General features: G+C 37.8%; 1 protein-coding gene across 1 annotated transcript in view; it reads left to right on the top strand.

The window, feature by feature from the left end:
* Positions 1–27332, top strand: part of TTC29 (tetratricopeptide repeat domain 29) — a gene marked incomplete at its 5' end in the record, with an annotated part of 231644 nt that overhangs the window by 99896 nt on the left and 104416 nt on the right. Inside the window, one exon of the mRNA XM_080795477.1 lies at positions 25330–25421. Within this exon, the coding sequence (XP_080651603.1) occupies positions 25330–25421 (92 nt within the window). The remainder of the gene's footprint in view (positions 1–25329; positions 25422–27332) is intronic.

Here is a 27332-nt window from a genome sequence, read left to right as displayed (position 1 = left end):
GGACACTATGACCCGCGGCCTCAAAACAGCTTTGTGAGAATTAAGTAAGAAAATGTGTGTAGGGTTTGTAGTGTAGGCTCTAACATACAGAGAACCACAACTATTGTATCACCATTAATATGCATTAACAGACTTATTTTCCAAAGGGCAGAGATGGTCAAACATCTATAAAATTAAGATTTCTGGGTTTTGCTCTAGGCCTCAGTATTCCCAAACCAGTAGTTAACATAGACCAAAATGTTAAATGTATAGGTGAAAGTCTATATCAAAGATGTGGAAGTAGGAGTTTATTTGGGAGTTCTATTACATGATAAAAAGCACCTTTTTGTAATACAGTTTAAGTGTATATAGCAGTAGCTCTCTAAGCATTAAGTGGTCCAATATTTGAGCTGACAGTAGGTTTTCATGTACGATCTTTATATGGGAGGTAACTATTATATAGAAAGAACCTATGGGGGATGCCTGGGTGGCTCAGTTGCTTAAACATCTGCCTTGGGCTCAGGTCATGATCCCAGCGTCCTGGGATCGAGTCCCACATCGGGCTCCTTGCTCGGCAGGGAGCCTGCTTCTACCTCTGCCTCCCACTCTGCCTTCCTGTGCTCGCCCTCTTGCGCTCTCTCTCTCTCTCTGACAAATAAATAAAATCTTAAAAAAAAATAATAAAATAAAGTAAAAACAAAGGTGAGCAAAACCACTGACACCTTAGCATGAACCAAGGTGGTGACACCAAACTATACTAGTAGCTTTTGTTTTTTTTCACTGTGTACTTTCAGGGTTTTTTTTGTTTTAAAAAAAGCAAATTTCACTTAAGAGTGCTCCTAATGGGGCACCTGGGTGGCTCAGTGGGTTAAACATCTGCCTTGGGCTCAGGTCATGATCCCAGGGTCCTGGAATCGAGTCCCACAGCAGGCTCTTCTGCTTCTCCCTCTGCCCCTCCCCCTTGCTTTTGTGCTCACAGGTACTCTCTGTCTCTTTCTCTCTGATAAATAAATAAAAACTTCCAAAAGAAAAAAAGAAAAACGAAAAGAAAGAGCGTATCGGCTCTAGCATGTGGGCTTGAAGGCATGGATCTAGTCCTGTGTGCCACATGCTAGCTATTTACCTTAGTTTAGTCACTGAACTTCTTGGAGGCTCAGTTTCATGTGTCAAATAGGGATGGCAATGGCAGCTTCACTTTTTCTTTGTGAAGATCAAACGGAAAAAATGTATGTTTACACTTTAGACTAGAAACAGTCTTCAAATGTAAGATACTATTATTACCACAGGCTATGATATAATTAGCACTGAGTAATGATAGCAATGATTCTCCGGTAGGTAGCATTTATTGAGTATCTATTCCAAGTGCTGCTTTATACCTAGTTTTCAGTTGTAATCTACTAAATTTATCATATGTAAATTACAAAGTGCTTAAATTTATCTTTGTATCGGCACGTATTTTTGTAAGAGAAATGTAATAAACCGACATCAGAAAGAAAACTTTTTCCTACTAATTAATTAATAACTTTTCCTTGAGTGGAAAAAAAATGGGATTTATCCCCCAAAAAAGGAATTTGAGTACTTTCTTTATTTAAAGATCAGAGCTATTCACTACCCATTAAATAGAAGTTGCTTCACTTGCCAGTTAGAAATCATTACCTAAAATTGACCCTTCTGTTCTTGCTTAATAGCCTCGGTATCTGAGGAGAGCTCAGATGCTGGCACAGAGGAAATCATGGCCTCCTTTCCCCAGAGGACCGCGGGTTATTATACAAAACATGCAGACAATTCTGCTTGCAGCCAGTTTGCCTCCTGGTACTGTGTAGTTCATCACCAGCTTCTGAAGCATGCTAAAGAGGGCTCGCCACTCAGCTTGAGACGATTCAGGTGTAAGCTCAAGGGTCTCAGCAGTCATTTTCCTGCTTTACATCAGAGTTCTCATCCGCTTTATCCTTTTGTCCCATGACCCACCTCGGGCATTCTCCTTCTTGGGAATCTAAAAGGAGCAGCTGTTACAGATCCCATTTCCCCCAATTGTTGCCACACAGATCTCCTGTTTAGCATCATCCCCCCTCCACACGCACCCCTACCAGCACACAAATAGCACTTTCTTTTCATTCCATAGGTTCTGCTCGTAGAGAAAGGCTTAAAATATCCGTTATCTGACAAAAAAGGGGTCGGATTAGAAACACTGATAGAAGAAAATAGTCACATTTCCTAATTTAAAAAAAAATGTATTTCTAAACACACTGAATTATATTACCAGAATTATTATAAGCAATAATTTCAAGCATGGTGTTAGTATGTATTCCGTATCTGAATTTATTTTATACCTTTTGAACAGTTAGCCTTACTTGGAAAATAGCATGTTAAGTAGTTCATGAAAAATATGTTTTAATAATTTGGAGATTATGCTAATGTAAAATTTTTTCTAATAATTTTGCTACTGTTATCTTTGTATTTAAAGTCATGACCTTTCTAAAACAGTAAAGCAGATAACCTTACAGTAATAGTTTAATATAAATTTTTGTAGGAAAGATTGTGTGCAGACTAGAATCTTAGTAAACTGAATGTTTGTTTTTTTTTAATTTTCTCACTAATGGGGAGTTGGACTCTCTTGAAGCATTTTTCCTATTTAATTCTCCTAATGGTTCTTTTCCTTTACAATGTTACAGCTTAAGAAAATAGCGTGTGTGTTTTTTTCTTCCTTTTAACTGATGAAGACATTATGGTATTTGTCATATAGATTATAGTATTTGTCATTTAAATGACAAATGCATTATAGGAAAATCAGAATACTCAAGAAAAAAATGAATCTCTAATTTTTTTTTAAACAGGAATCTGTAGGCAAAAATTTAAAGTCATAGACTGTCATGGAAAGGAAGAGATGTTTAATGTCAAGAAAGAAAATTCATGCCTTTAATTAGTATAAAAACTGATTTTCTAGCCATAGAATTTATTGTTTGTTTGTTTGTTTGTTTGTTTTGGAATGTGAAAACTGGTTTTGGATCCCCTTGAGATGTAGAATGCCACTTTGACCAAAACTTCATGATGATGTTGATTATTCATTCTAAAAAGAAAGTGCTGCTAGGGTAGCTCTTTACAAAACTGCTGGAATTTTTGTTTCTAATCATTCACATCTTAAGAAATAGCTCAAAAGTTTCTGATACTCATTTTATGAGAAAACGAAAAGAAGCATAATTATTTTGACTTGGTTCATTCTAAAGGGGATGAACTTCCAGACTCCAAAAATTGAGTATCCTCACCAACTATCCTGAATAGTGTGACATATGGAACATAATGTATGTATACTCCTTAAAGTTCAAGGCCTAGCATCTGAAAATGTTCTCTGGAGCAATAAAGCAACCTGCATAGTTCATCACAAGACTAATTGTGTGACAGACCTAGAGGCAACGGCACAGCTGTTAGCGCACGTTGATCTAGAGACTGCAAAGGAAGACGCATCACACCTACAAGAACCCAGAGATGATTACAGGATTAGATGTGTTAAACAATAGTGTGGGGACCATACGAAGTCATTATACAGAGAGCCGAATTCTCTCCCTCTGCGACATGGGAAGGGGTAACTTCAGAAGGAAAAATGTAATTCAGCATCTTAAAATTTACCCATAACAGTCTCAAACATATCTGTAGGATAGACGATTACTTGATCTTCAGTTAACACCTAGCTTGATGTTAGAAATTCTTCAGTATAAATAGTGCTCAACTAAAAATAACATATACTAGACTTTAAAAATAGCATTAACTCTATACTCCTAACGTTCAGTCCATACACTTAAGGAAAGATTTTACCTAGCAATTTCAACTTTCTCCTCAATAAAATATTTAAAAGCTTAGTTAACTAGTAAAATAATCTTGTTTAGGATCAAGTCTCACTTTTCTGGTGAATGTCTTCTATTAACCCCCTGTTTTTTCTTAAATGATAATGATGATGGCCAGAGATAGAGAAAGAGAAGGAAGATAACAGAGAAACTAGCCAATCCACAAAATGACATTCAATTCATGAATAATCAAGAGTTGATATTTTAGATGTGTACAACAGCTTTTGTTTATGAGCATTTCAAGGGAGAGGTTTAATATTCTCTTACATAACATCATGACTTAGAGGCAAAAAGTTAAGAAGTCAAATAGTATCGAAGGTTGGCAAGGATGTGAGAACCGAGAACTGCGATTAGAAGTGGAAGCTGGTCCGGGGAATGACAGGATGGGTGAGGATTTGAGAGCTGAATTCAGGCCAGCCCCTCTCCTCAGAGAATCTCCAGCAACACATGGAGGGCCTATGAGAGGAAAGGGAATAAGAGTGGGGAGGGAGGATGAAGGAGAAGACTTTATTAAAAACAAGTGAGAGTAAAAAACAAAACAAAACAATACAAAAAAAAAAAAAACACAACACAATTGAGGGGCCATGCACTGATGAATAAAAGTGTGTCCTGCTGTGAAAAGTGCAGCTAACTGAATTCTATGTGCTAGAGTTTCAAAATAAATAAATAACATAAAGTGATGTAGTCACAGAATACCTTTGATTACAGCCTGAATGTGCCTTATGGTTCTTCCTCACACATTTTCAGAATTTTTTTGCAAGCTCACGAAGCATTCTTTGAGTTTCTGCAAAAGCAGGGGCCAGGATAGGTAAAGATTTTTGTGTCATGAAACTAACAATCCTGATTTTTTTCATTTGGGTTTCCCCAGTAGCAGACTCTGAGACATGGATTTGAGTACAGGTGCTATATTGGGAGAGTTCTGCCAGCAGGAGAGTCAGGCGAAGGAAGGACCCGTGGAAGGTGTGTTGCCACTGTGGGGAAAGGGAGCTCAGTTTTGCTAGAACCCTCTGGGAAACAGTGTAGAAAGAGATCAGTTATCCCAGTGGAGGGACAAAGGGGTGGTGCATTTATTCTTCATTTCCCACCCATCAGTGGTCGAAAGAGCAGCTTCCAGGTACACTAACTGTCAATTCCAGTTGACCATAGCCCAGCCACTGAACAGAAAGTTCCAGGGGCTGATATTAGCAAACTTTGGCTGCAGAGATTATGGGAGGTGTGCTACATTGCTGACTACACCTGTGCAAATCTCTTGACTTATAAGCTTCCTTTTCCACACCTGTAAAATAAGCAGGACAAAGTTGCTGTTGGAATTAAATGAGATAAAATAGTAATGTGCTTGGTGCTTAGTAAGCATTCAATAAATGGTAGCTTTGAACAAGGCTTACACTTTTTGCATGACTCAAAGATTACTCTTTTCAGAATTTATCTGCAGGAAATTATTATTAATATATACAAATATTTAGCTCTAAGATTGTTTATATAGTTATTAATAGATACAAAGATTTGGCTTCAACCTGTGTATACAATGTTATAAGCACTGTTTGTAATAGTGAACAATCTAGAAACAAGGTAAATGTACAATAGCAAATTGACTAAACATTATTGAGTATCCTGTGATGCAAAATAATGCAGCCTACAAAATTGACACAAGAAGCATTTTTATAATAACAAAAGTATTATCAATATATTAAACAGAAAATCAAGGTACAAAACAATTACGATCGTACATACATACCTATGTTTACATACATACATACATATAAGACAAATGTATATATGAAGATACTAGAAACACCAGATTGTTTTCAGTGGTTATCTGAGCTCAATAATGGATGACTTTAATTTTCTATTTTTGGGAGAATGATATATCTGTATTCCCCAAATTTTCTACAATTAACATATACTGATTTTATAATAAGAAAAAAATGATTCCTATTTCTTTCCATTCCTTTAAAAATTTAGAGACTTTAATTAATGTTTTCAGTAGGTTGTATAAAGACTGTTCATAGGAAAAACCTTCAGCATAGGGTTGATCATAGCAGTTAGTCATTTCAGCAGCTCATCTCAGCCTAAAACACTGAAGAAGGTTATTAAAAGCTTAATAAGTAGTAAAGGGCATTTAAAGATGACCTGATAAGGTGAAAAATAGTCATATGAATTATAAAGCAAAAATAATAAAATAGGGAGAAAAATACAGCCCTAGAGTGTTTTGGTATCCTCAGTAGATCTGGCCAAAGTCCACATGAGCAAGAAATGGTAATAACTATGTCTATGAAGTTTTTTTTTTTAAGATTTTATTTTATTTTTATTTGAGAGAAAGACAGTGAGAGAGAGCATGTGAAGGGAGAAGGTCAGAGGGAGAAGCAGATTCTCCGTGGAGCTGGGAGCCTAATGCGGCACTCGATCCCGGAACTCCAGGATCTTGACCTGAACTGAAGGCAGTCACCCAACCAACTGAGCCACCCAGGCACCCTGTCTATGAAGTTTTTAAACTTCAGTTTGGTGCACATGGTTGAAAAATAGGTCTGGGTAATCTTTTATGCTCAAGTAGATTCTTACCATGCTGCAAGACTGCATCATCCATAGGGGAAATAGACACCAACACATACTTGTGCCATACTTGTAATGGGAACCAAGAGCTGGAGAAGAAACAGGGAAGCTTCATCTCATTTGAAGGTTGAGATGACCTTTTGAGATAAATGGTAGCTGTCCTCTCAGTGGAGAGAAAGCAGCATGAGTAAAGGCCTGGGAGGGCAGAAAATGCATTGATGTTGAGGGACTGCAGCTCTTGGTTGGGGGAGGCTGGAAAGGGTGATGGGATGAAATCCCTGAAGGCCTAAGTAGGGCAGGAACTTGTTTTAGAAGAGAGCCTGGCAATTATGTGCAGGACAAATTGAAAAGAGAAAGTAGAGGAAAGAAGACCAATTTCTTACCAGGTAAGAAATACTGAACCCTGAACTCAGGTGGTGCTGGCATAGCTCATAATGGACACATTTGAGAGATTTTACAATTTTACAATGTTTTCTGGCTGGGGAGCAGGAAGTACAGAGAGAGGATAGAGACAAAGATGAATTTGAAATTTTTGTTTGAGTAATCCAAAGTAGGATGGTAGTGTTAAATAAGATAAAATCCCAGAGAGAGAACCAGCTAAACGGAAGAATTTTTAATCGCAATTTGGAGGGCATCTATTGTGTTCATCTTCTCAGAACATCGGACCATTCCCACTTTCAACTTCCTGCTGGCTCTGGTCTTGTCTCTAATGTTGGGGTTACAGATCTCACCACCACTACTACTTCTTGCCCCTATGAAGCAAATCTCTAGGAGAGGGTCTCTAAACAAGCTCAGCCAATCAGGTTGCTTACTAATATATATATATATATATATATTTTTTTTTAATGTGAGCCAGTCTTCTTTGGTGAGGAGTTAGCCTGGATGCTTCCAGAACCATGGAGGGTGGTGAGGATGGCTGAGAGAATAATGTTCACACACAGGGAGAAAACAAGATGAGAAATGGAGAGTGCAATTCCTGGTGGCATTTGAGTCCCTAGTTTCCCATTTTGCCTAAATTAGATGGGGTGGTTTCTGTCCCATGAAATAAAATGAGCCTTAATTGACGGAATAGCATCATCATGAATACCAGTAACACCCAGTGGGCTTTTGTGTGCTATATATAGGTCTACAACTCTGCCCAACCTTATTATTTACATATTTTACCTCATTTGATGCTCACACAAATCCTAAGAGGCAGATATTATTATATTATTATATTTTCTATTTACCTTTATTCCATTTCACAAAGAAGGCTGAGACAGATTAAACGACTTGTTCAGGGTCACAAAACTAAGTAATGCAGGGCCAAAACTGAAACCACGCTCCTAAGTACTGATGCTATTGCAATTGGTGCAGTTGTCAGTAAGATATTTTTATTTAGTTTTATAAAGATTTTATTTATTTATTTATTTATTCATTTATTTGAGAGAGAGAACATGAGCCGGGGAATGGGCAGAGGGAGACAGAGAGAATCTCAAGCAGCCTCCATGCTCAGCATAGAGCCTGACACGAGCTCCATCTCACCATCCTGAGATCATGACCTGAGCTGAAATCAAGAATGGAATGATTAACCAACTGAGCCACGCAGGTGCCCCAGTGAGATGGTTTTGAACTCATTTGTTAAGTCTCATCACACATCACATGTATACATTTTTAATAATATTCTCATCTGTTCCACCTCATGAACTACTGGTTGGTATAAATAACGTTTTGTTATTCTTGCCCAGTAGAAATTATTATCGAATAGCACTTGAAGTTTAAAAAGAGAATCACTCACTGTCTGCTGTCAAGCTAGGTCAAAATAGGCACAGAGTTTGGGGACAGAGAAAGTAGAAGTAGCAAGTGGCATCAGGCTAGGAATGACCCACTGCTTTGTAGCTTCTCCAGAGAAAGAGACATCAGGAATCCTCACCTAGAATTTCCATCTTCCATCTCTCTCTGACCCTCCATTGGCATAGATAATGGAGTACCATGGATTCTTCACTGGTCATGACTTAACCACATAGTTGAATTTGCCTGTTTCCCCTAGATGTTTTGCTGACAATGAAATATCTAGCAGGACTAGAGTTAATATATCTGTAAGAAGAAAAAGCAATACAATTATTTTTCAAATAAAAATGTGTGTTCGATATGTTTTTCCTACAACCCTGTATCTCTTTTTGCTACTGATGCAAATTTGCTATCTACTAGCAACTCAGTAAATGCAAGGGAAAGAGCATAAACAAACCTGTTTGTTAGGTTTCCAGCTGAATCATCTGTAGGGCAGAATGTTGTAAATCTTGGATAAAATGAAATAGGGGGAAAGACATAGGGTCCTCCTGGTAGATTTCCATGCTGTCTGTTACCGTCTTAACCATTATCGCAATATGATGTAGTGATTAAGAGCGTGGCCCCCGGATCATATCAACTAACTCCAAAGCCTGGTCCTGCCACTACTAATCATGTGACATTGGTGAATTTCTTAACTTCTCTTGTGCCTCAGTTTCCTCACCTGCAACATGAGGATTACACCTGTGCCTAACTCATAGAGTGCTTAGAAGAGTTAAACGGGTTAACATTAAAAAATCATTTAGAACTATGTCTGCCTTCCTGTTCTCCCTCAATAAATGCTGGCGAATATTATAGAATAGTAGAAGTATGATTTGCTGTGTCCGCACAAGGATTATGCTATCTCCTGCTGCCCTCGCTGACTTATCAGATCAGAGACAAATCTCTTAGCATCCTGCCTTGTAAACTGTAGATGGTATTTATTAATCTAGCTTGCTGATGAAAATTCCAATGGAATAGTAAAGAGATAATGGCTTATTGGTCCTTATTATTGTACTGCAAATGATTTAACTATACATTTTTCCTAAATTTAATTAAACATATTCATTTTCCCTATGAGCTTATATTAGCTTACAGCACAGTGACTGTTTATTATGTTCATTTTATATGTTTATAATATCACAGATATTACCAAAATAAACATTTTCCTTTTAAAATATTGTGTAAATAATCATTAATATTTGTTACAAGTTGCAAAACCAAAATTACTTTTTAATTGTTTATTTTAATAGATTACATGGAAATAGAGAAGTGCTATCCAGGCAATCATTAGAATCTTCAGAATAGGTTTTGAAAATGCAAGAAAGACCACCAAATTAGGAGTTAGATATTCTGGGTTCTGGCTGCGGTTTTGTCACAAGCTCTTTGGTCTTGGACAAGTTGTTAAATCTCGTTCGTTTTACTTCACAGCATTGTTACAAGATGCCGTTGTTATAATCCTGATTGACAATAAGACAGGTGATACCAAAAGGAGCCAGAATGTGGGGCCCGGCCTGCATGGTGACATTGTCAGGCAGCATCTTGGCACTGAGGTGGGAGAAAGGGCCAGATAAGAGTGCTGTCTTTGAAATCAGTTGGCTTGGGTTCAAGTCCTTTCTTGATCACTTACCACTTGATAACCTTGGCATCTTGGCTTTATTTCTATGTGCCTCAGGTTTCTCACCTTTAAAGAGAGATAAGAATAATAATAATGCCTGAGTGTTGGGAAAATTAAGTTAGTTAATATGTCTAGTCCTAAGAACAATCTGTGATACATTCATCCAGCAAAAGTTTTGGAGCACCATTGCCAGGCCCTGCTCTAGATGCTTGGAATATACCAATAGCAGAACAAAGACCTTTGTCCTCATGGAATGTCCCTTCCATTGGAGAAAGACAATGAAGATGAAATGTAACAAACAAGTGAGTTAGATAGTGTGTCAGACACTAATAAGTACTACAGAGAAAGAAAATATAGAAGGGAATAATTCGGAAGTGCCACAAGTGGTGGGTAGAAGACATTTTCAACAGGTGATCAGAGAAGGCCTCGGTGAGAAGTTGACATGTGAGGAAAGCCTGCAGGCAGGTGAGAGAGATGATGGAAGTACATTCCAGGTAGAGGTAAGGGGTCAAGGCCAAAGCTCTAAGGCACCGAGCCTAAACCTAGAGGCTTGGGGCTGGTGAGGCTGAGGAGAAGTGAAAGAGGAGCAAAGGAATAGGAACCAAAGTCAGAGAGATTAGGGGTGGGATTGTGAAAGGACTTATAAAACAAGGTGGTTTTTTTTTTTTTTCTGTGTCAAAAGGGGGTCACTGCAGGCAGAGGAATGACCTAATGAATACTCAGTATTAATGATTATTAGCTATGATAATTAGTCCGTGTGGTGAAAAAAATAGCAGCTGGTAATAGACAAAAGGTGTAACCAGGCAAGCATGAGGTTAACATCTAGAATGTCAGACATTGGGCTGCAGTGGGTACCCCCATAGGTCAGTAGAGAACAGCTTCTGGGAATGGTGCCAGAAGGTTGTAAGCTGCAAGTGAAGGTCTAGGTCAGCCACAGTCATGCTCAGGGTTATCCAGCAGCAGGTAGATCACAGTGCTTAAGAACAAAATAAGAAGGATCTAAAGTCCAGTAAACCCAGTTCAGATCTTTTCTTCTTCTCCAACCCTAAGACTGTGTGTACTAGAGCAAGTTACCCAACCTCTCTGCACTTAAGTTTATCTCATTTGTATAATGGGAATATTAATGTTTACCTCAAAGGGTTCTGTGCACATTAAATGTACCATGAATATAAAATACTTCACACATGTAGCTTTTGCTCTGTAAATGGTAGTGACTGCTTTGGCAAGTGACAAGCACCAAACCACAGGGATTGAGAGTTAGGACTGGCACTCCTAATGAGAGCATACTGAGGCAACAAGGGGGGGGATGCATGTTGGGAATTTGGTGTCAAGGCATATGGAAAGAGCCCAGTCCCCGTAATAGAGTTTAAAACAGAATATGATCTGCAGCAGACTGATGTGATGCCAGGTTTCTGCCCTGGCAGGTTAGGGACAGGGATGGCCCCGGGGACTGTGGCAGGTCAAAAGTTGCTAAATGGGAGGACCCAGTGTTGAGGATGACAGGGCTCAGGAAGCAGAGCAACTAGCAAGTTATTACAGAAATGATCGCCACAGTTGCTTCTGGACTCTATAATTCTCCATTTCTAAGTATTGATAAATAATTTGAAAACGCCAAATATAATGGTAATTTTCTAGTTTATCATATGAAACCTAAAGTTTACTCTCAGAATGCTAGCAGCAATTTGTTTTGCTATTTTATTTTCAGCTCATATGTTATTTCAGAGCTGATCAAAGGCATTGGTTGCAAAGAGTAAAATAAATCACGCTTCTAAATAAACCACTAAAGAGTGTTAAATTGATTTAAGTGATTTTAGGAATATTAATATTTAAAAATCTCTGTCCCAAGCCTTTTTATGACTACCTATAGCAATAATAACTACCATTTCATTCTACCATTCTTCATCTTACAATATTACATAGTAAACTGTGTAAAAAACATTATTTTTAAGCACTGGAATAGAAGTGTAGGATTTCGGCTATTTATTTATGTTTAAATATCTTGAATTTTATTCAGTCAATAAAAGTATACTCGATTAATGCATTTACTGTACTCTTTGCCTAGGTTGAGGTGAATAGAGTGCAGTGTTTGTTTTTTATTATTAAAGAAACTTTGCCTTCCACTCCCATTCCTTTACAGTAAATTTGATTTTAAGCAGCACGTGTTTCAAGATTAGTCCCAGGTTTGAGAAATTTTCTAGCTTCGGAATTTTGCCTCTCTAGCTTATCTGAAAATATTGTTAAAACTGCATACATGATTTTCATAGATTTTTTTAATATGTAGGGAAAAGATGGTATCTGCAGTGTTAAATGGAATATCAGTGAATGTCCCCCCGTAGGAAGGAGGGTCCAGGCACCAAAGCATCCCGGGCACGCGCTTTGGTGTTAGAGTCACCTAGGCTGTGTGGCTGACAGCCAGCTCTATGAGTGAAGACACAGTGGTGATAAAAGCAACCAGACATCTGGATCATAGTGCACACATTCAAAGGCATTTCAGAACTGTTCGCACATTTGTACTCACCCGGGTCCCCAGCCTTGCCCAGGGGCTCGCTCATCATTTTCTTCTCTGTCTCTGCCTGTCTTCATCTCTTTTTTTGGTACCTCAGCAACCTCCCTTTTCCTTTCCAAGTCGCCTCCATCTGCTTATGTGTCAGTGTGGCCCTCCTGCCACACGGCTGGCTGAGGAATCCGGGAGCCCTCCCCGCCTCTGCACAGCACCGCCGCGTGCCTGTCACTGCTCAGCGCTCTGTGCCACACTGGCTTGTTTTGTCAATAACCATTTATTTGTTGCTGGAATAGTAGCAGCCATTACATCTGACCTCCCTGTTTCATCAATTATGGATAGATTATTGGATGTGAACATCTGCAAAAGCTTGCTGTTGAACTCACCTCCTGGCTGGGATTAGATAAAGTACTAAACTGTTGTTTATTGTCAGGCCAAAACTCTACTGGGAAGGCAGGGATTTCCAAGAGTGGCAGAGCCCCATCAGAAGTACCAAAAATCGTTTCGTATTGCCACTGTTTCCCCTAAGATTCCAGCCATTTATTATTTACACTTATTACTAGTTGTTATAACCTACTTGATAAAAGCTCTTGGCAGGCATCGCATTTCCAGTCATGGTCGCATCTGTCAGAATGGAAATGACTCATAAATTGTTTTCTTGCCTCTTCCATCACAGCGAAAGGGTAATAGATGAAGCTTCCTCTGTGTGTGAACATTCAGAGGAAGACTTTCCTACCATGTTTTATTTCAAAGAAACGTGTTCACCCAGTTTGATCTGAAAGTATTACATCGTGGATCTAAATTAGGGTTTACCGAGTTTACCAGAATAATGGCCTGTGGTGGAAAGGATATCAGATTGTACAGAGAGAATATGCTGAAAATGTTTTTAAAGGCTTTCATGGATTTCTGAGAAGGGGGAACCAGAAGGAAATTTTATTGAATCCTGCCTTCAATGAGGGAGAAATCTAGTAAGAGGGATTACGAATAGATGATGGCTGTACCTCCAGGGGGAAAAGCAAATCTCCTAGCGGGAATTGGTTCATGCAGAATTACAGAAATTTTCACAGTATTAGTGTTTATTAAAACCTCCTAGGTAATACAGAACACTAATAGAGAACACACTCTGATCCTTTCTGTGGAGCCGGAAACCGTCATGCTCGAAGTGGTCAGATGGAAGAAGGTTCAGGGGAAGCTGGAAAACTTGGTTTGTCAGTGAGCTAGGACTTTTCCCTGCTTACCTAGCTGTCTCAGCCTGTTACCTGTGAAGATAGAAACCATATTTGTCCGTAGTCAGTCTAGATGAAAAGAGAGAGAAAGAAATGTTTTATCCTCCCTCCACAGATAGGAAGAATTATTTCCTCAAGTTACCATGACTAACATAACAACTTCAGCCTTGGATCTGCTTGTCCTCATGGAGCGCAATGGGCTTGTAATGGGGAAACTTAGTCATCTGGGAACATGATGGCATGAAACAAGCACACGTTCAGTAGGGGCTTCTTATGTCACTTGGAAAAGTCATTTAAGCTCTCCTTTAGGAATTTGGCCTGTTTGCTGATACTTGAATTCTTGGACTGGCTGTTAACTGAAAAATTTCCCATACTTTCCATTTACCATAGTTATAAAGTGTCATATTTTTTTCCTTTATTGAATGAGATATAATGCAAAACATATATAATATAATGTAATAAAATATAATTGACAATAAACTATGATGTATGTTACATTCAATATATATTAGTGTTATACTTATGTAAAAGCTTATTTTTCTTTAGGCCAATCGTATATATTGTATTATCAATATAATAATAATAATTCTTATTATAACCGTATTCTATAATACAACAGCTTGGAATATCCACCCTCATATTTCTGCAGGTACTTCACTACCAGTCCCTTCCAAGGGCGCTACCATATTCATTCAACAATATTCAGCATTAACATAAAACCAGGAGCTAGGGGTATAAGAGAGAGCAAAAACAGATACATCTCCTGTCCTCATGGCACTTATGATCTATTTTGAGAGAGACCAATACTGATAAGTAGATAAATATGATGCTGTGGTGAGACTGGAATACCACAAGGAAGTGGTATGTGCGTGTACAGGGATTCGAAGAGTCAGGCATGAAAAAAGAAATAGCAACGCAGGCAGAAGAATGTGAGGGTGGACAGCACGGGGTCATTCCTGAGAGTGAAAGGTCTCTATGGCCGGAGAGAGGTTCCCAGTGTCCCCTACATTCCAGCAAGACATACATGTTGACGTCTCTGCACTGGCAAAATGAGTGACAATATATGTTTGGTCAAATTAGATTTGACTGGCACTTCATTTGATTCGGTTTGCCACCACCATCTTTAGTCTCCATAAATAACAGACAACTGAAATTACTGGTAATGTTATCATAGGTATAATGGAATCATTTGTCACAATCACTTTTCATCCTCATATAAACATAACCAAGTGGAGCTTGAGAATTTCCTAGTTTAAAAAAATACACAAACTTTTTTTCATTCAGAATCTTTTCTGGAACTGAAATCTCTAATCATTTTGTATGATCTGTCTTTCGTGGCCTGCTGCCATGGAAAGTATCATCCTGTACTATCTTTCACGGGCAAACTTGGGGAGGGGAAAGCCTTGAAGTTATTTATTTGCCTCTTTAGCTCTAGAGAGCCCTCTGTCTCTCAATACTTCTGTTTTTTTTCTTTAGGTACAAGAAAGGGATTCATCAGATTACCTCAAGTAAGGGAAGTACTTGTAGAGATTCCTGTGGTAATGAGAGGAATCATATCCCATGAGTACCCCAGGATCAGGAGATGGTTGGGTCTCATGAACTGAAAGATTCCTGGGAACTGGAGGATCCCTAGAATACAAGGGGCTGAGTTTTCTTATTATCCCCCCGGCAGCAGCAGTCAGTTGGATGCACTCTATTGACATAAGTAGATCACTCTCTTCATGTTCTTTTATCCTCCTCATTTCTGCCATTACCAACTGCTCAATGGGTCTGAATTTCCTAAGAGAGTATGATAGAACTTACATAACTAATGAATCATTGAACACTACATCAAAAGCTAATGATGTACTACACAGTGGCTAACTGAACATAAAGAAAAAAAGAACTGACTAATCACTATAGCCTTCCACCAAATAGAACTTTGTATGTCAGGCCATGACATAAAATCTATTATTTATGTATATATACACACACAGTATATAAAAATTATATCATATATGTATAAAATATATATAATCTATATATACTATAAGTATATATACAAGTATATAGTTTCATAGATTACTGGACTGCCTTTGGTCAAGGACCTTTTAGCAAAATGTAAAACAAAGTCTTCAGTGGATTTTCCTAGCAAGAACTTAAGGGCAGGGAAAACTTCTTTTTAAGGAGCTGTGAAATATAACTCACACCATGATTGGCTTGTACAGGATAAGTATTTTTATGCTTTCTGATTTATAGTATAGAAAATAATTAAGAATTAGAACCGAAATTCTTCATAAATATGTCTCATTAACATACTACAAAACTATAATGGCCGATTTAGAAATGGCAGTTTTGAGCAATATGTTCCAATTTACTATTCAGAAAACTTTTATTTTTAGCTGCAAGTGAAATTCTATCTCATTATTTTGGGTCTTTAGAGTCCCCTGTATATTGGACATCTAGAGAGAGAGTTTTAAGGTAAAAGAAGACTCTTGGAATTTTTTAAAGATTTATTTCTATCTTTGTAAAAGCTTTTAGAAAATACAATATAAACTCCTAACGTGTGAGAAATTAACTAACAATTCTAATTCAGTTTACATCATTTAGGGATAATCTTAAATTTTCATCAAATTCTTAAAAATTTTAGGTGGTACAAGAAAAATTTGCTATTTTTGAAGAGAACTGATCATTGCACTTATAGTAGTTGCTATTAAATATGAACCAAAGGTATTATAGATTCAGCTCTCCTTGCTATCAGCTACTTCAGTGTAGGGACATTCTTTAAAAAGCAGTTCATTAAGAGTATGTGTGATTCTTCAAATAAGGGGGAAGCATGAAGATAACATTTCTTTTTTTTTTTTTAATAACATTTCAATTGCATGAAAGGACTCATCATTTTGTTTCTTTTAAAAATTTTTAAAAATAGGTTTATCAGGGACTTTAAAGCCAATGATAAATTACTGAAACAATCAGAGCCTATCTTAAATTACTAAATGTATCAATGTAGAGTTCTGAACTCCAACTAATATTTTTGGAAGGGAGAGTTTTAGATCCTTTGGTCCTACCCCATTATCTTCCAGACTTGGATACTGAAGCTCAAGGTAACCAGGTGACCTGTCAAAATCACACCCTGAGCTAATGGCAGAAGAGAATCTAGAACTCATACCTTTTCACATTCAATCCTTTCTGTACTAGACCACGTAACCTTCATGCTATGTGTTGGGCAACACAATAAACAGTGTGGAGTAGTCACTCCAAATGATGAGTAATGCATTTCAGGAAGAGAGAGTTCATACTTCAGGTGATCAACATAAATAGGCTACACTGCTCCTAACTTAAGTGTATAGTTTCAGCAGAATGTAAAATATTTAACTACTTTTGTGTGTTACAGTTTACAGAGCTGCATAATGTGCTGGTCCTCAGTGTTCATTCGATATAACATATTTGTAGAAAAGGATTACTGTATTTGCTGCACGTTGAATACTATGACTTTGCAAAAAAATGTGTAAGAGCCTTTAAGTGATGGGCTGACAGTTCTGTTTACTCCCATTTTTACCATCTTCTGCCGTCTCTGCTTGCTGACTCCTGTAAAGTACTCTGAACGTTGTTGTGGTCCAGTCTGGTCCTCAGCCTGTTACTGCAGTGCTTGTCAGAAATCATTAGCCTCTGATTTCTTTGACTAATGTTGCAGTTGATTGTCTGAATCATGTTCAGACACTGTAAATGAGGCAGAAACATCCTTTCTGCTCACCAACTGTGAAATGGCTAAAGGGGGTTAGATTGCCAGAAATCAGAATAAATGTATTTCCGATAAGACTTGACATTGATTTCAAGCTCAAGATGGCAGACTTGATTTTTTTATTTCTGTATTTCTTATTGCACAAGAGTAAATCTGTATCATTGCCTTTTTCTCCTCAAAGTAATGCATGAGATTGAGCACTGTGCCAAACTTTTGTTATGAAATGGCACAATTTGGGGTTTGTGTAGGAGATGTATAACAGCTAGCTGTACTATCTTTTTATGGTGGGCAAGGAAGAAAAGGTAAAACGCACACCCTAGGTAATAGACCATAACTTATAAACAAACCTGATGGATGCCTCTTTATAGTTTCAGAGACATTTTTTGGTCCAGATGGGTTTATTTAAACTCTTCTAGAACTCAGACAAAACTAAAAATGAAACATTCAAATGGCTATACCGTTGGGGTACATTCTCACTTGTTTCAGAATCTGCTGGATGACTTTGTATGTTAGGAGGCTTTGAGGAGGAAAGACAGCTATCTTTCAGTATTAGAAGGACTGTTACATGGATGAGGGATGGAATCATCTTGTGTTGTCCCACAAAACACAGCCATGGCGAGCAGTAGAAGTTACCAGTTTTGCTTAACTTAACCAATAGTTTTCTCACGTAATTCTTCAGTGGTAGAGCGGTTGGCTCCACAAGGTGTTGTTTCCAATCATGAAAATGTTTGAGGTAAAGGCTAAACCAGGATTGCTTCACATCAACACTATTCATGTTTTGGGCTGGATAATTCTTTGTTATGAGGCACTACCATGTGCATTGTAAGGTATCTAGCAGCATCCTTGATTCCTACTCGCTAAATGATAGTAGCAACCCTCCCAATTTTGACGACCTCAAATATCTCCAGACATTACCAAATATCCCCTAGGGGGCAAAATCACGCCCATTTGAGAACCACTTAGATAAGATAAGTACACAGGGAAATTAAGCAGTTGCTTTATTCAAATCTTTAGTAGGTATTATTAATACCTCATCTTATTGGAACTTTATAACATACCTTCAAGGTAGACTTTATTCATTTCCATTTTATACCTGAGGAAATAGGCTCAGAGAGAGTAAGTCACTTGACACATGTCACTCAGCTCAGTAGTAGACCTGTGTGACTTGAAAGCCTATGCTATTTGAAGAAAATGTGAACACCCAGAGGGAAATTTGATTAATTATCCCATAAGACTCCTCCAAAGCCTGGTCTGTGCCCTCGGAGGAGAAGTCCCTACTGATTTCAAATATTGAATTAACTAAGGAAGAGAGCAGTGGGGGAGGGTGGTAAGTGAAGAAAGGAATGTCTATAGAAAAAAATACCAAAAGTATGAAATAAAAGTAGGATTATAGTTCTTTGAAATTTTTGCAAAATTACAAAATTTCCATCCCAAATGGGCTAGATGTTAGAACTTATTTTATGTGGTGGTTTCCCTGATTGTTTTTCTGCAGAAACAATGACAGATAGGGTCACCAGCCAGAGCATGAAGGCCCGTTTAAACTTCTTTTCACTGATCTTAGTTTGAGTTGTGCATGCTTGGTGCTGTGCCAGAGGGAAAAAGAAGAGTATTTCCTTTCATTTCCCTAGACACAGGAACAACTCTGCATTAAATCTTTTGAGGGGCACCTGGTTGGCTAAGCGTCTGACTCTTGATCTCAGCTCAGATCTTGATGTCAGGGTCTCTGGGAGTGGAGCCTACTTAAAAAGGTTTTTGTTTTTGTTTTCGTTTTTTAACTTGGATAATGGGAAACAAGGCAGGCAATGCACCATCTTGGACATGGCATATTTTAACCAAACACACTGAGCTGCCTAGAAATTAGACAAAAACTATGAATAAAATAATCCTGCAAGACTACATTTACAGGCATGAAATAAAAAAATGAAAGTGAATAAAGAAATAAAAAATTACGAGCATGAATAAAGAATGAAAGTGAATAACCCACCTCACTTTCAAAACAATAGTCACATTCCTTCCTTGTAACCAAATAGATAAATTGCAACTTGAAAGTTTGTCACTCCATACCATCAATTAAAACTGTAGTTAAAAACTAATGATGTACTGTACGGTGACTAACATAACATAATAAAAAGTAAATAAAATCTTTTTAAAAATTTAACAAATAAAACTGTGATTACTTAGTACATGTTACTAGACAAAACATTCTGTGGGTGAATCTTAAAGCAGACTTTCTGTTGGATATTATTGTTTCTGTGTACTCTAGTAAAACTTCTTTCTCACTGTGGCCCTCCTCGCTTCCCCAAACCTTCGTTAAAGCTGCCCACCTCACCATTGACCCAATCCTGTCATTCCTTTAGATTGAGTTTCTCTTCCTATAGGAAGCCTTTCCCAGATCTTCATTGTTCCCACACTATCTGAACTTCACTCATGTATACATTTAATTACAAGTTTTCTCCCCATCCCCTAGATGCAGTGTAGACTGCATGGGGGCAGGGATTTTGTATTGTTTGCTGTTGTATGTCTAGCACCCAGAGCATGGCTTGGCCAGTAGAAGACACTCAGTCTTTGTTTAATGACTTAATGCCTTTGGACTAGATTTTTAGCCCTTTATACAGACTTACAGCACTATATAATATAAGTGTCTGTAAGTCTTATTGCATTAGTAAGGCCTTTAAGAGCAGGGATATATCTATATTACATATGCAGATATGTAATATACACCGTGTACATAAAATATATATATGTAGTTTTATCTTGCAGTCACATCTAATGATCTGATAGAATGACCTAGAAGAGTACTTTGCATTATATGTTTATTTTTTATAAATATAGGTTGAGCATTATGAAGAAAGCAATAGTGAGAAGGCGCTACCTTTTAGGTATCAGTGACTGACAAGTCCCTGATGTTCACATCTGCTGCTGCACGTCTCCCCTCCTCCCTTTTATCATTCTCTTCCACACCACTTTGATAAGGAGATTGTGGAAAAGTGTGTGACGCTTCTAGAAAACCTGAGGTATACAAAGTAGATCCAAAGAGGTTATAAAAACAAGTACCTGCTTCAAGGATCATGTCATAAGGCCGAGTTTTACAAGAAGGCTGGCCGCTTTTGTTGTTGTTTTCTAATCTTGCCTCAAATTATCCTGCACACACTCTCTGAATTGTTTCATTTCACTTTGCTAGGCTGCATAAAACTCCACTCAGAAGAAGGAGTTTGGGGCTAGCAAGCATCCTTTTTAAAATGTAACTTCTGGGGTTACCAGGGTGGCTCAGGCCGTTAAGCATCCAACTCGGTTTCAGCTCAGGTCGTGATCTCAGGACTGCGAGATCAAGCCCCACTGCAGGCTCTGCGCTCAGCGGGGAGTCTACTTGAGATTCTCTCCCTCTGCCCCTCTCCCTGCTTGCTCTCTCTCTGTCTGTATCTCTCTCAAAATAAATAAATCTTAAAAAAAAAAAAAAAACTACAACTTCTGGCGGAGTTAGTGATCTTTGGGTTATTGATACTTAAATATGAACTACTTTAATCAGCTACTGTCCTTCTATGTGTCACTCAGCTGAAGAAATTCCCCTGGTAAAATGCAAACACACAGGGTGAGGGAGGTGGACCAGAAGGGAACAGGGCAGACGCCAAGGTATTTCAGAATGTTTTCTAAGGCAGACCTTTCATCCAACGAAGAAAGAAAAAGCATATTTTTCCCCATCTCTCTTCTTTCTCTTCCAAGCAACAAACATAACTACAAATGAAAGGTAACCTGAGGGATTGTTACAGTGAGAGAACTCTTCTGTGTCTTGACTGTGGAGGTGGTGGTTACAGGAATAGATACATGTGATACAACCGCATAAAATTAACACGCACGTGCTCACACACAAGCATGTGTAAAACTCATAAAATCCGAATAAACTGGGTGGATGGTATCAACATCAGTCTCCTGGTTGTGCTTGGCAGGATGTTACATGGGTGAGGGATAAATGGGAGTGCTCTGTATTATTTCTTACAATTGCATGTGAATCTACCATAATGTTAAAGTACATAAAGGTTTTAAGAACAAATTGACCAGGACAGTGTTTTCTTATAACAGCTGGCTGGCAGAGGGGTGAGGAGATGATTCCTCCTGATCTGGAAAAGTGAGACCAGGAATGATTGTCGTCATCGTGGTTTAAAGCAGATTTCAGCTGTGAAAACAAGTATAAGGGCCATTATTGTTGGAATTTTTTTTCTGTGCTAATGTCGTCTACAGTAAGGGGATTTGTAAGAGCGGATGTACCCTCATCACTGGAAGTCCTCAATATGCGTGGATGGAAAACAATTGGATGTTTGAAATTAAAGACCTAATAATGACTTCTTATGTATCTGCCCTTAAAGGTGCAAAGCTCATGCACAGAATTTATTCTTATAATCTTCTGGAAGGACAAGACTACTCTTCTATCTTCCTCTCTCTCTCTCTCTCTCTCTCTGTCTCCCCCTCCCTCTCTTTTTCTCCAACCCCACCCCATCACTTTGTTGACAGGTGACAATCTTGACTTAAATCCAATGCTCCCTTGAAGGGTACTGCAGCAAAAGAAATTAATGATCCTTAAAATTTTATTTTACAGCAAACAGTTCTTCAAAGAATTTGTCAGATATTGCCAGCATTATTCTTTTGCACATTCTCATTTTTTATGCTAAGTATTCTACTAGTTTTGTTTTTAGGTGACCAGAAGAAATGATATCATTTTAAGAACTTGGATTTTATTTGAAAATGCCTTTTCAGGTAATCAGTTTTATGGGAAGATAAAGACCATTGCCTTTAAAACTTCAGTTTTCAAAGCTTCATCTCCATTATTCACTGAAATTATTGGAAAAATTTGAGTAGCCATGTAGCACTCGATTTTTATTAGGAATATGAACTGATTTTTCCAACTGTGATAACCTTGTCATCATGCACAGGTTGGTGTTCATTGAAATTTACCTAGTACTGTGCTTAATTGGTGTTGTCTTTTGTCTTTTGACAAAGGTTGATGAAATTCGTTGTCAATACAGTTTAAAGATACATATGAATTTCTAATTCATCAAATAGTTTGCACCTGAAAGTCTTTATTCTCTCCTCTTATCTTTGATTTGTGATGATAGCATTTAACATTCCAGACCCTGGATTTGTTTCTAACATGTGCTTGTCTGGGGCTATTCAGTCAAGTATAGTGGATCCCTCAGATCTGCACACTACATTGTGTTTTCTAAATTGAAGTATTCTTTGTAAAAAAGACTCCACTATTTGTCTGATCATTCAAATTGATTACTATTCATTCATTTGTAAATTATACCCTGCCTACTTTAATTAAAAAGCAGGTAAGGTAGCTTACCATAAGAGCAATATAAGACATCTTTATTTTCTACCCAATTAGTAATATCAAGTTGTTTTTCCACTTTTATGAGTTTTCCCCTTGTATTTTAACAATGTCCTTTCTACTCCCCTTCCATCAGACTACAGGATTCCCCAATCTGCGGAATTTTGCCTCGCGTTCTCCTGTGATTCTCCTGTGTGTGTTTACTCTCTCCCACTCAAGCTCACGCTCCTGAGGAGCAGAGGTCCTGTCTGATTGAGATGGGCTCCTCTGTGGCACTTTGTAGGTCTTCAGTTTGGATTTCATGTCATTCATTTTTTCTCTACTGGGCCAGTAATGAACTAAATTCTTCCTACTGCCTATATAGTTCCTGTTTTTAGGTAAAATGTGTGAGCTGACATATGAACTCTCTCAAGCCGCAAATTAAGACATGTTGCCTTTCCTTTGAGGAGGGAAGCCCCTACGAGAAGCTGTTCACTAACGACTGGTTCACAGACTCCCAAACAATCTTGTCCTGTGGCTTACGTAGCTTATGTAGCGCTCTATATCATCTTCTGGTGACCACACAACAACTCTCAGAAGCAGGTTTTCTTTTTCATTTCTGAGGAAGTCTTCTCCAAGAGCTTTCCTGGACCAAATGTGTGAAATAACTAGGACTTGAATCCAAATCCTCTTACTCTGAGGTTAGACCATGTCTGGCTCCAGGAGGAGGCTTTTGTGGAGTCAAGTCTGAGGCCAAAACCAAAAGCCCAGACTGAGTTCGTTTTTGCCCCTGCTCCTTTGCACACTTGTGTGGGATAGGAGTTATCAGCCCTGAAGTATTTACCTGTAATTTCTTGGGTACCTACCCTCCTATCCATAGGGTGAAGAGTCATACCCCTAAGATAATGAGTGCCTGCAGATACTTCCTGTACTGCTTCAAGTGGCCAGGAGCATGGGAGAGTATGCAGGATAAGTATGGTATAAGCCCTGGGGAATCCTGCCTTCTGTCATCGCTAATTCACACAATGCATCAACCCAAACCTCTGTACCACAAGACTGTAAATGCCTTCAGGGCTGCAAGCATGTTCCCTTCTATTTAAGATTTCTTAGGGTCTAACATAGCACCTGGTACACAGTAACAATATTTGCTGAGTAAACAAATTGTTTTTGGCAGGAAACATAATAATATTCAATCTTAAACTTCTAGAATGTCATATAAAGATGTGTGAACCAAAAAAGACACTAGAAGGTCTCTTTCTAAATATTTTGATATTTGGATTCAATAAGGTCTCCTATAAATTCACAAAATTCATGAATTCTGCTCCTTCACTCAGAAAGGTCTATGTCAAGTTCTATCAGATTTAATGTAGGTGTTGTCAGTTATGCAAGACAAAGTGAAGAGAGTATCCTCAGTTTTATACAAGGCATATTAAGAGGCTTAAAAATAAGAATCAAAATTTTGAACTTTGCGGGTTTAACAGGAATTAAAACCCTGGGTCAATATGTATCAGTAACTTTTGATACCAGCGTTCCAACAAGCACTTATAAACCACGCACACACACACACACACACACACGCAAAATTTATGGGGTACTCGGGCACCTGGGTGGCTCAGTGGGTTAAGCCTCTGCCTTCAGCTCAGGTCATGATCTCAGGGTCCTGGGATCGAGCCCCACATCGGGCTCTCTGCTCAGCAGGGAGCCTGCTTCCCTCTCTCTCTGCCTGCCTCTTTGCCTACTTGTAATCTCTCTCTGTGTCAAATAAATAAATAAAATCTTTAAAGAAAAAAAAATTTAAGGTATCATGATGGCCTCATTGAAATTATTTCCAAACATTAACCTTAAGAAATAAAGTCAAATATCAACACTGCCTCTAATACTTAAATCTTCAAAGCTGCCTAATTCAGGCAGTAGCACACAGCGCATATTCACATCCTCCCTCACCCTGACTCTCTCTCTCCAAATGCTGTCAAATGACTTTTCACTAATTCTGTCTTAGAAAATGTGCAAAAAGGATTTCCATAGAGGTCTTTGGAGATTTCCTGTGTCCTCATGTGTGTAATAGGTTGGGTCAAGTAACAATGAAGGAAGAAGAAAGAATAGGAATTTTCTTTTACATATTTTCCTCCTTCTGGCCACTGAAAGAGAAAAAGAATAAAAAGGGAAATTATACCATAAAGATGGTGTCCGTGCTAAATTAAATTAAGATCATATGTTTGGCGGTGGCAGCCATAATCTTTTGATTATTGAAGAGATTGTTGGTAATGAAGTACATTTTTAAGAAATATTTTTAGTGTATACCGAATACACGCACAAACTGTGAGATATGCATCTAATAAAATGATAGATTTAGAAATTGCCTAGCACCTAAATTCACGCTTTTCAAAACAGCTATTTATAGAAAGAAAAGTGGTATGTAAGCTACCCAAGTAGAATATTATAATCTGCCTTCTATTACCTTAGATAATAGTACCATATTTTAAAATAATGTTGTAAACCATTCAATTATTTATTCACACCTAAGTTCTATAAATTGGAAGATTTGGGATTGTGCAAGAAGAGAATTATTTTTACAAAAGTAAGACCTCACTGTCACGGCTTAAAGACATTTCTGTGAAACAAGTTATGCTATAGATAAAAATAAACCAAACCAACATGAATTTTTAATAAAAAATATTTTATGGAGACATTAAAAACTACTATTAATTTTCAGCTTTTCTGTTATGAAATGAAACATCAGTGTATCTGGCCGTGCTGTATATTTAATATGTATTTCTTTTCCTGATAGGTCCTTAACACTTACAGTAAAATCTCCACAGACCTGGATGATGATCTCAGCCTGGGGAGAGCCTATGAAGCAATAGCCAAGGTCCTGCAGAGGTAAGTTAGCACATCCTTGTCTTGCTGTCACTGTGAATTCACTCAGCTGTGAAAGACTTAAATTGTTTGAGGTCTGTCGCTTTCCATTACTGCCTGCTTAAATTTTAAGCAGTGCCCTTCTTAAGTGACCCTTTCATCGTAAGTTATTTTAAACCAATGTGGCATTTTAAAATATGCACCTTAACTCTCCTTTGTCTGTGACTCCTTTGTACTGTTTTATTTTTGATTTTCTGTAAGTTTAGTGAGAACCTTGAATGAAAGGGAAAAATCAGGTCACATCTCATAGGTTAAAAAAGCAGAGAGCACAGAGATATATAGTGCACTTCAGTAACTGTAGCTCACCGTAACCTTTCCGGATCTCTTCTTGGAGGAAAGTTTTCATTTATGCTTCAGTCTTGCTTCTTCCATGAAGACATCCTTCCTTCGAGTGGACGTATCTGGATAAACAACTGAATGCGAGAACGGTATTCCCTCTATTTCATTTAAAACAGAAAATTTAATAAAAATAGGGCTAAACAACAGATTTTTCCATGGAAAACGTATTTACCCTTTACTCGTCGTATTGTGATCATTGTGTATTCCATCTAATTATTGCATTATGTTGCAACATTATTTAATTCAAGGTAGAATAAGAAAAGTTATCAAAATTAAGGCCTTGGTTTTTGTATGTTATCTTATACTGAAGATATGGCTTTTTAATAATGGTTGTGAACTGGTAGTAGTAGTACTTAGTAGTGATAAGAAGAAGAAGAAAAAGAACAGATAAAGAGTGTGTCAAGTTCTAATTCCTGTATTTCAACTTGTAAACACATACAAAGGAGTGTTTTAAAAGATAAAATAGTAAAAAAAAAAAATTTGTTATTTAAAAGGCATTTAAAAGATTAAATGCCTAGTGAACTGAAAGTACAACATCATTATATAATTACCACTGCCAATATAATAATCATTAATAAATAAATAATTAAATATTAAAATACCCATGCCAACGAAATGAAAGGTCCCTACAAAATACCAAATAAAAGACAATGCTGTCATCGCTGGAAGTGGTTAGGGACACAGATACATCTATAAGGAAAGTAAGGGTATTTACTCCAGGAAGGCAGAGTCAACCATGGGTAAAGCAAGCGACCTATGAGTGTTGTGGTTCTTCCAAGTAGAGATTGGTAACAAGCCTCTGGAAAATCAACCCAGCTACCCCTTAAACTTTTACTTTCCATGTAACAACTGGAAAGAAGCAGATGTTTGAACACAAAGAAGAGATTTATAAGTTTTCAATTTAATGTCTACTTGGAACACCCAACTCTGTGCCCTTTGGTGCAGTTCATTTTGATTTTTAAGTTACTTGACTCTGTTGTTAACATGGCTCAGAATTAGTAGAAAATGGTTGGAGTATTTGCCTTGCTTTGTAGTAGCAGACCTGGCCTAAGCCTGTACAGTTAAATAAATGCATCCCTTAACATGTTTACAAAGTAATTTTTACAAAATGACATGTGTTCCAGGATGACTAAAGAGAAAACTCCAAGGGAAAATATTTTCTTTTATAAACATGAGCTTATGACACTTACTGTGTCACAAGTGTTGGAATGCCGCTTTGGTTACTGGTAGTTTTTATTTCTTAAATGTCTGGATGCATGAGATTACCTTAAAATAATTCTCACCTGTTAAAGACAAGTGTCTCTCTTGGAATATTTTAATCTCCACTCAAGGATCGGGATTCCTGGCTTATGTGATAAAAGCTGAGAGAGTGGAACAATTACCTGCTAAATCTTGGCAATGATAACAGACAGGCAATTTAATGTTTTCATTTGGCTGCTGAAGTGTTATTTGGGGCTTAGGTGTGCAAAAGGATACAGCTATATTTGATATATCATAAAGTAGGATGAGTTTTTGGCAGAAATGGGAATGATTCTA

Source organism: Martes martes, assembly GCF_963455335.1.
Source record: "Martes martes genome assembly, chromosome: 2".
Lineage (NCBI taxonomy): Eukaryota > Metazoa > Chordata > Mammalia > Carnivora > Mustelidae > Martes > Martes martes.
Note: the sequence above shows the minus strand (reverse complement) of the source record. Positions and strands in the feature narration are given on the sequence as shown.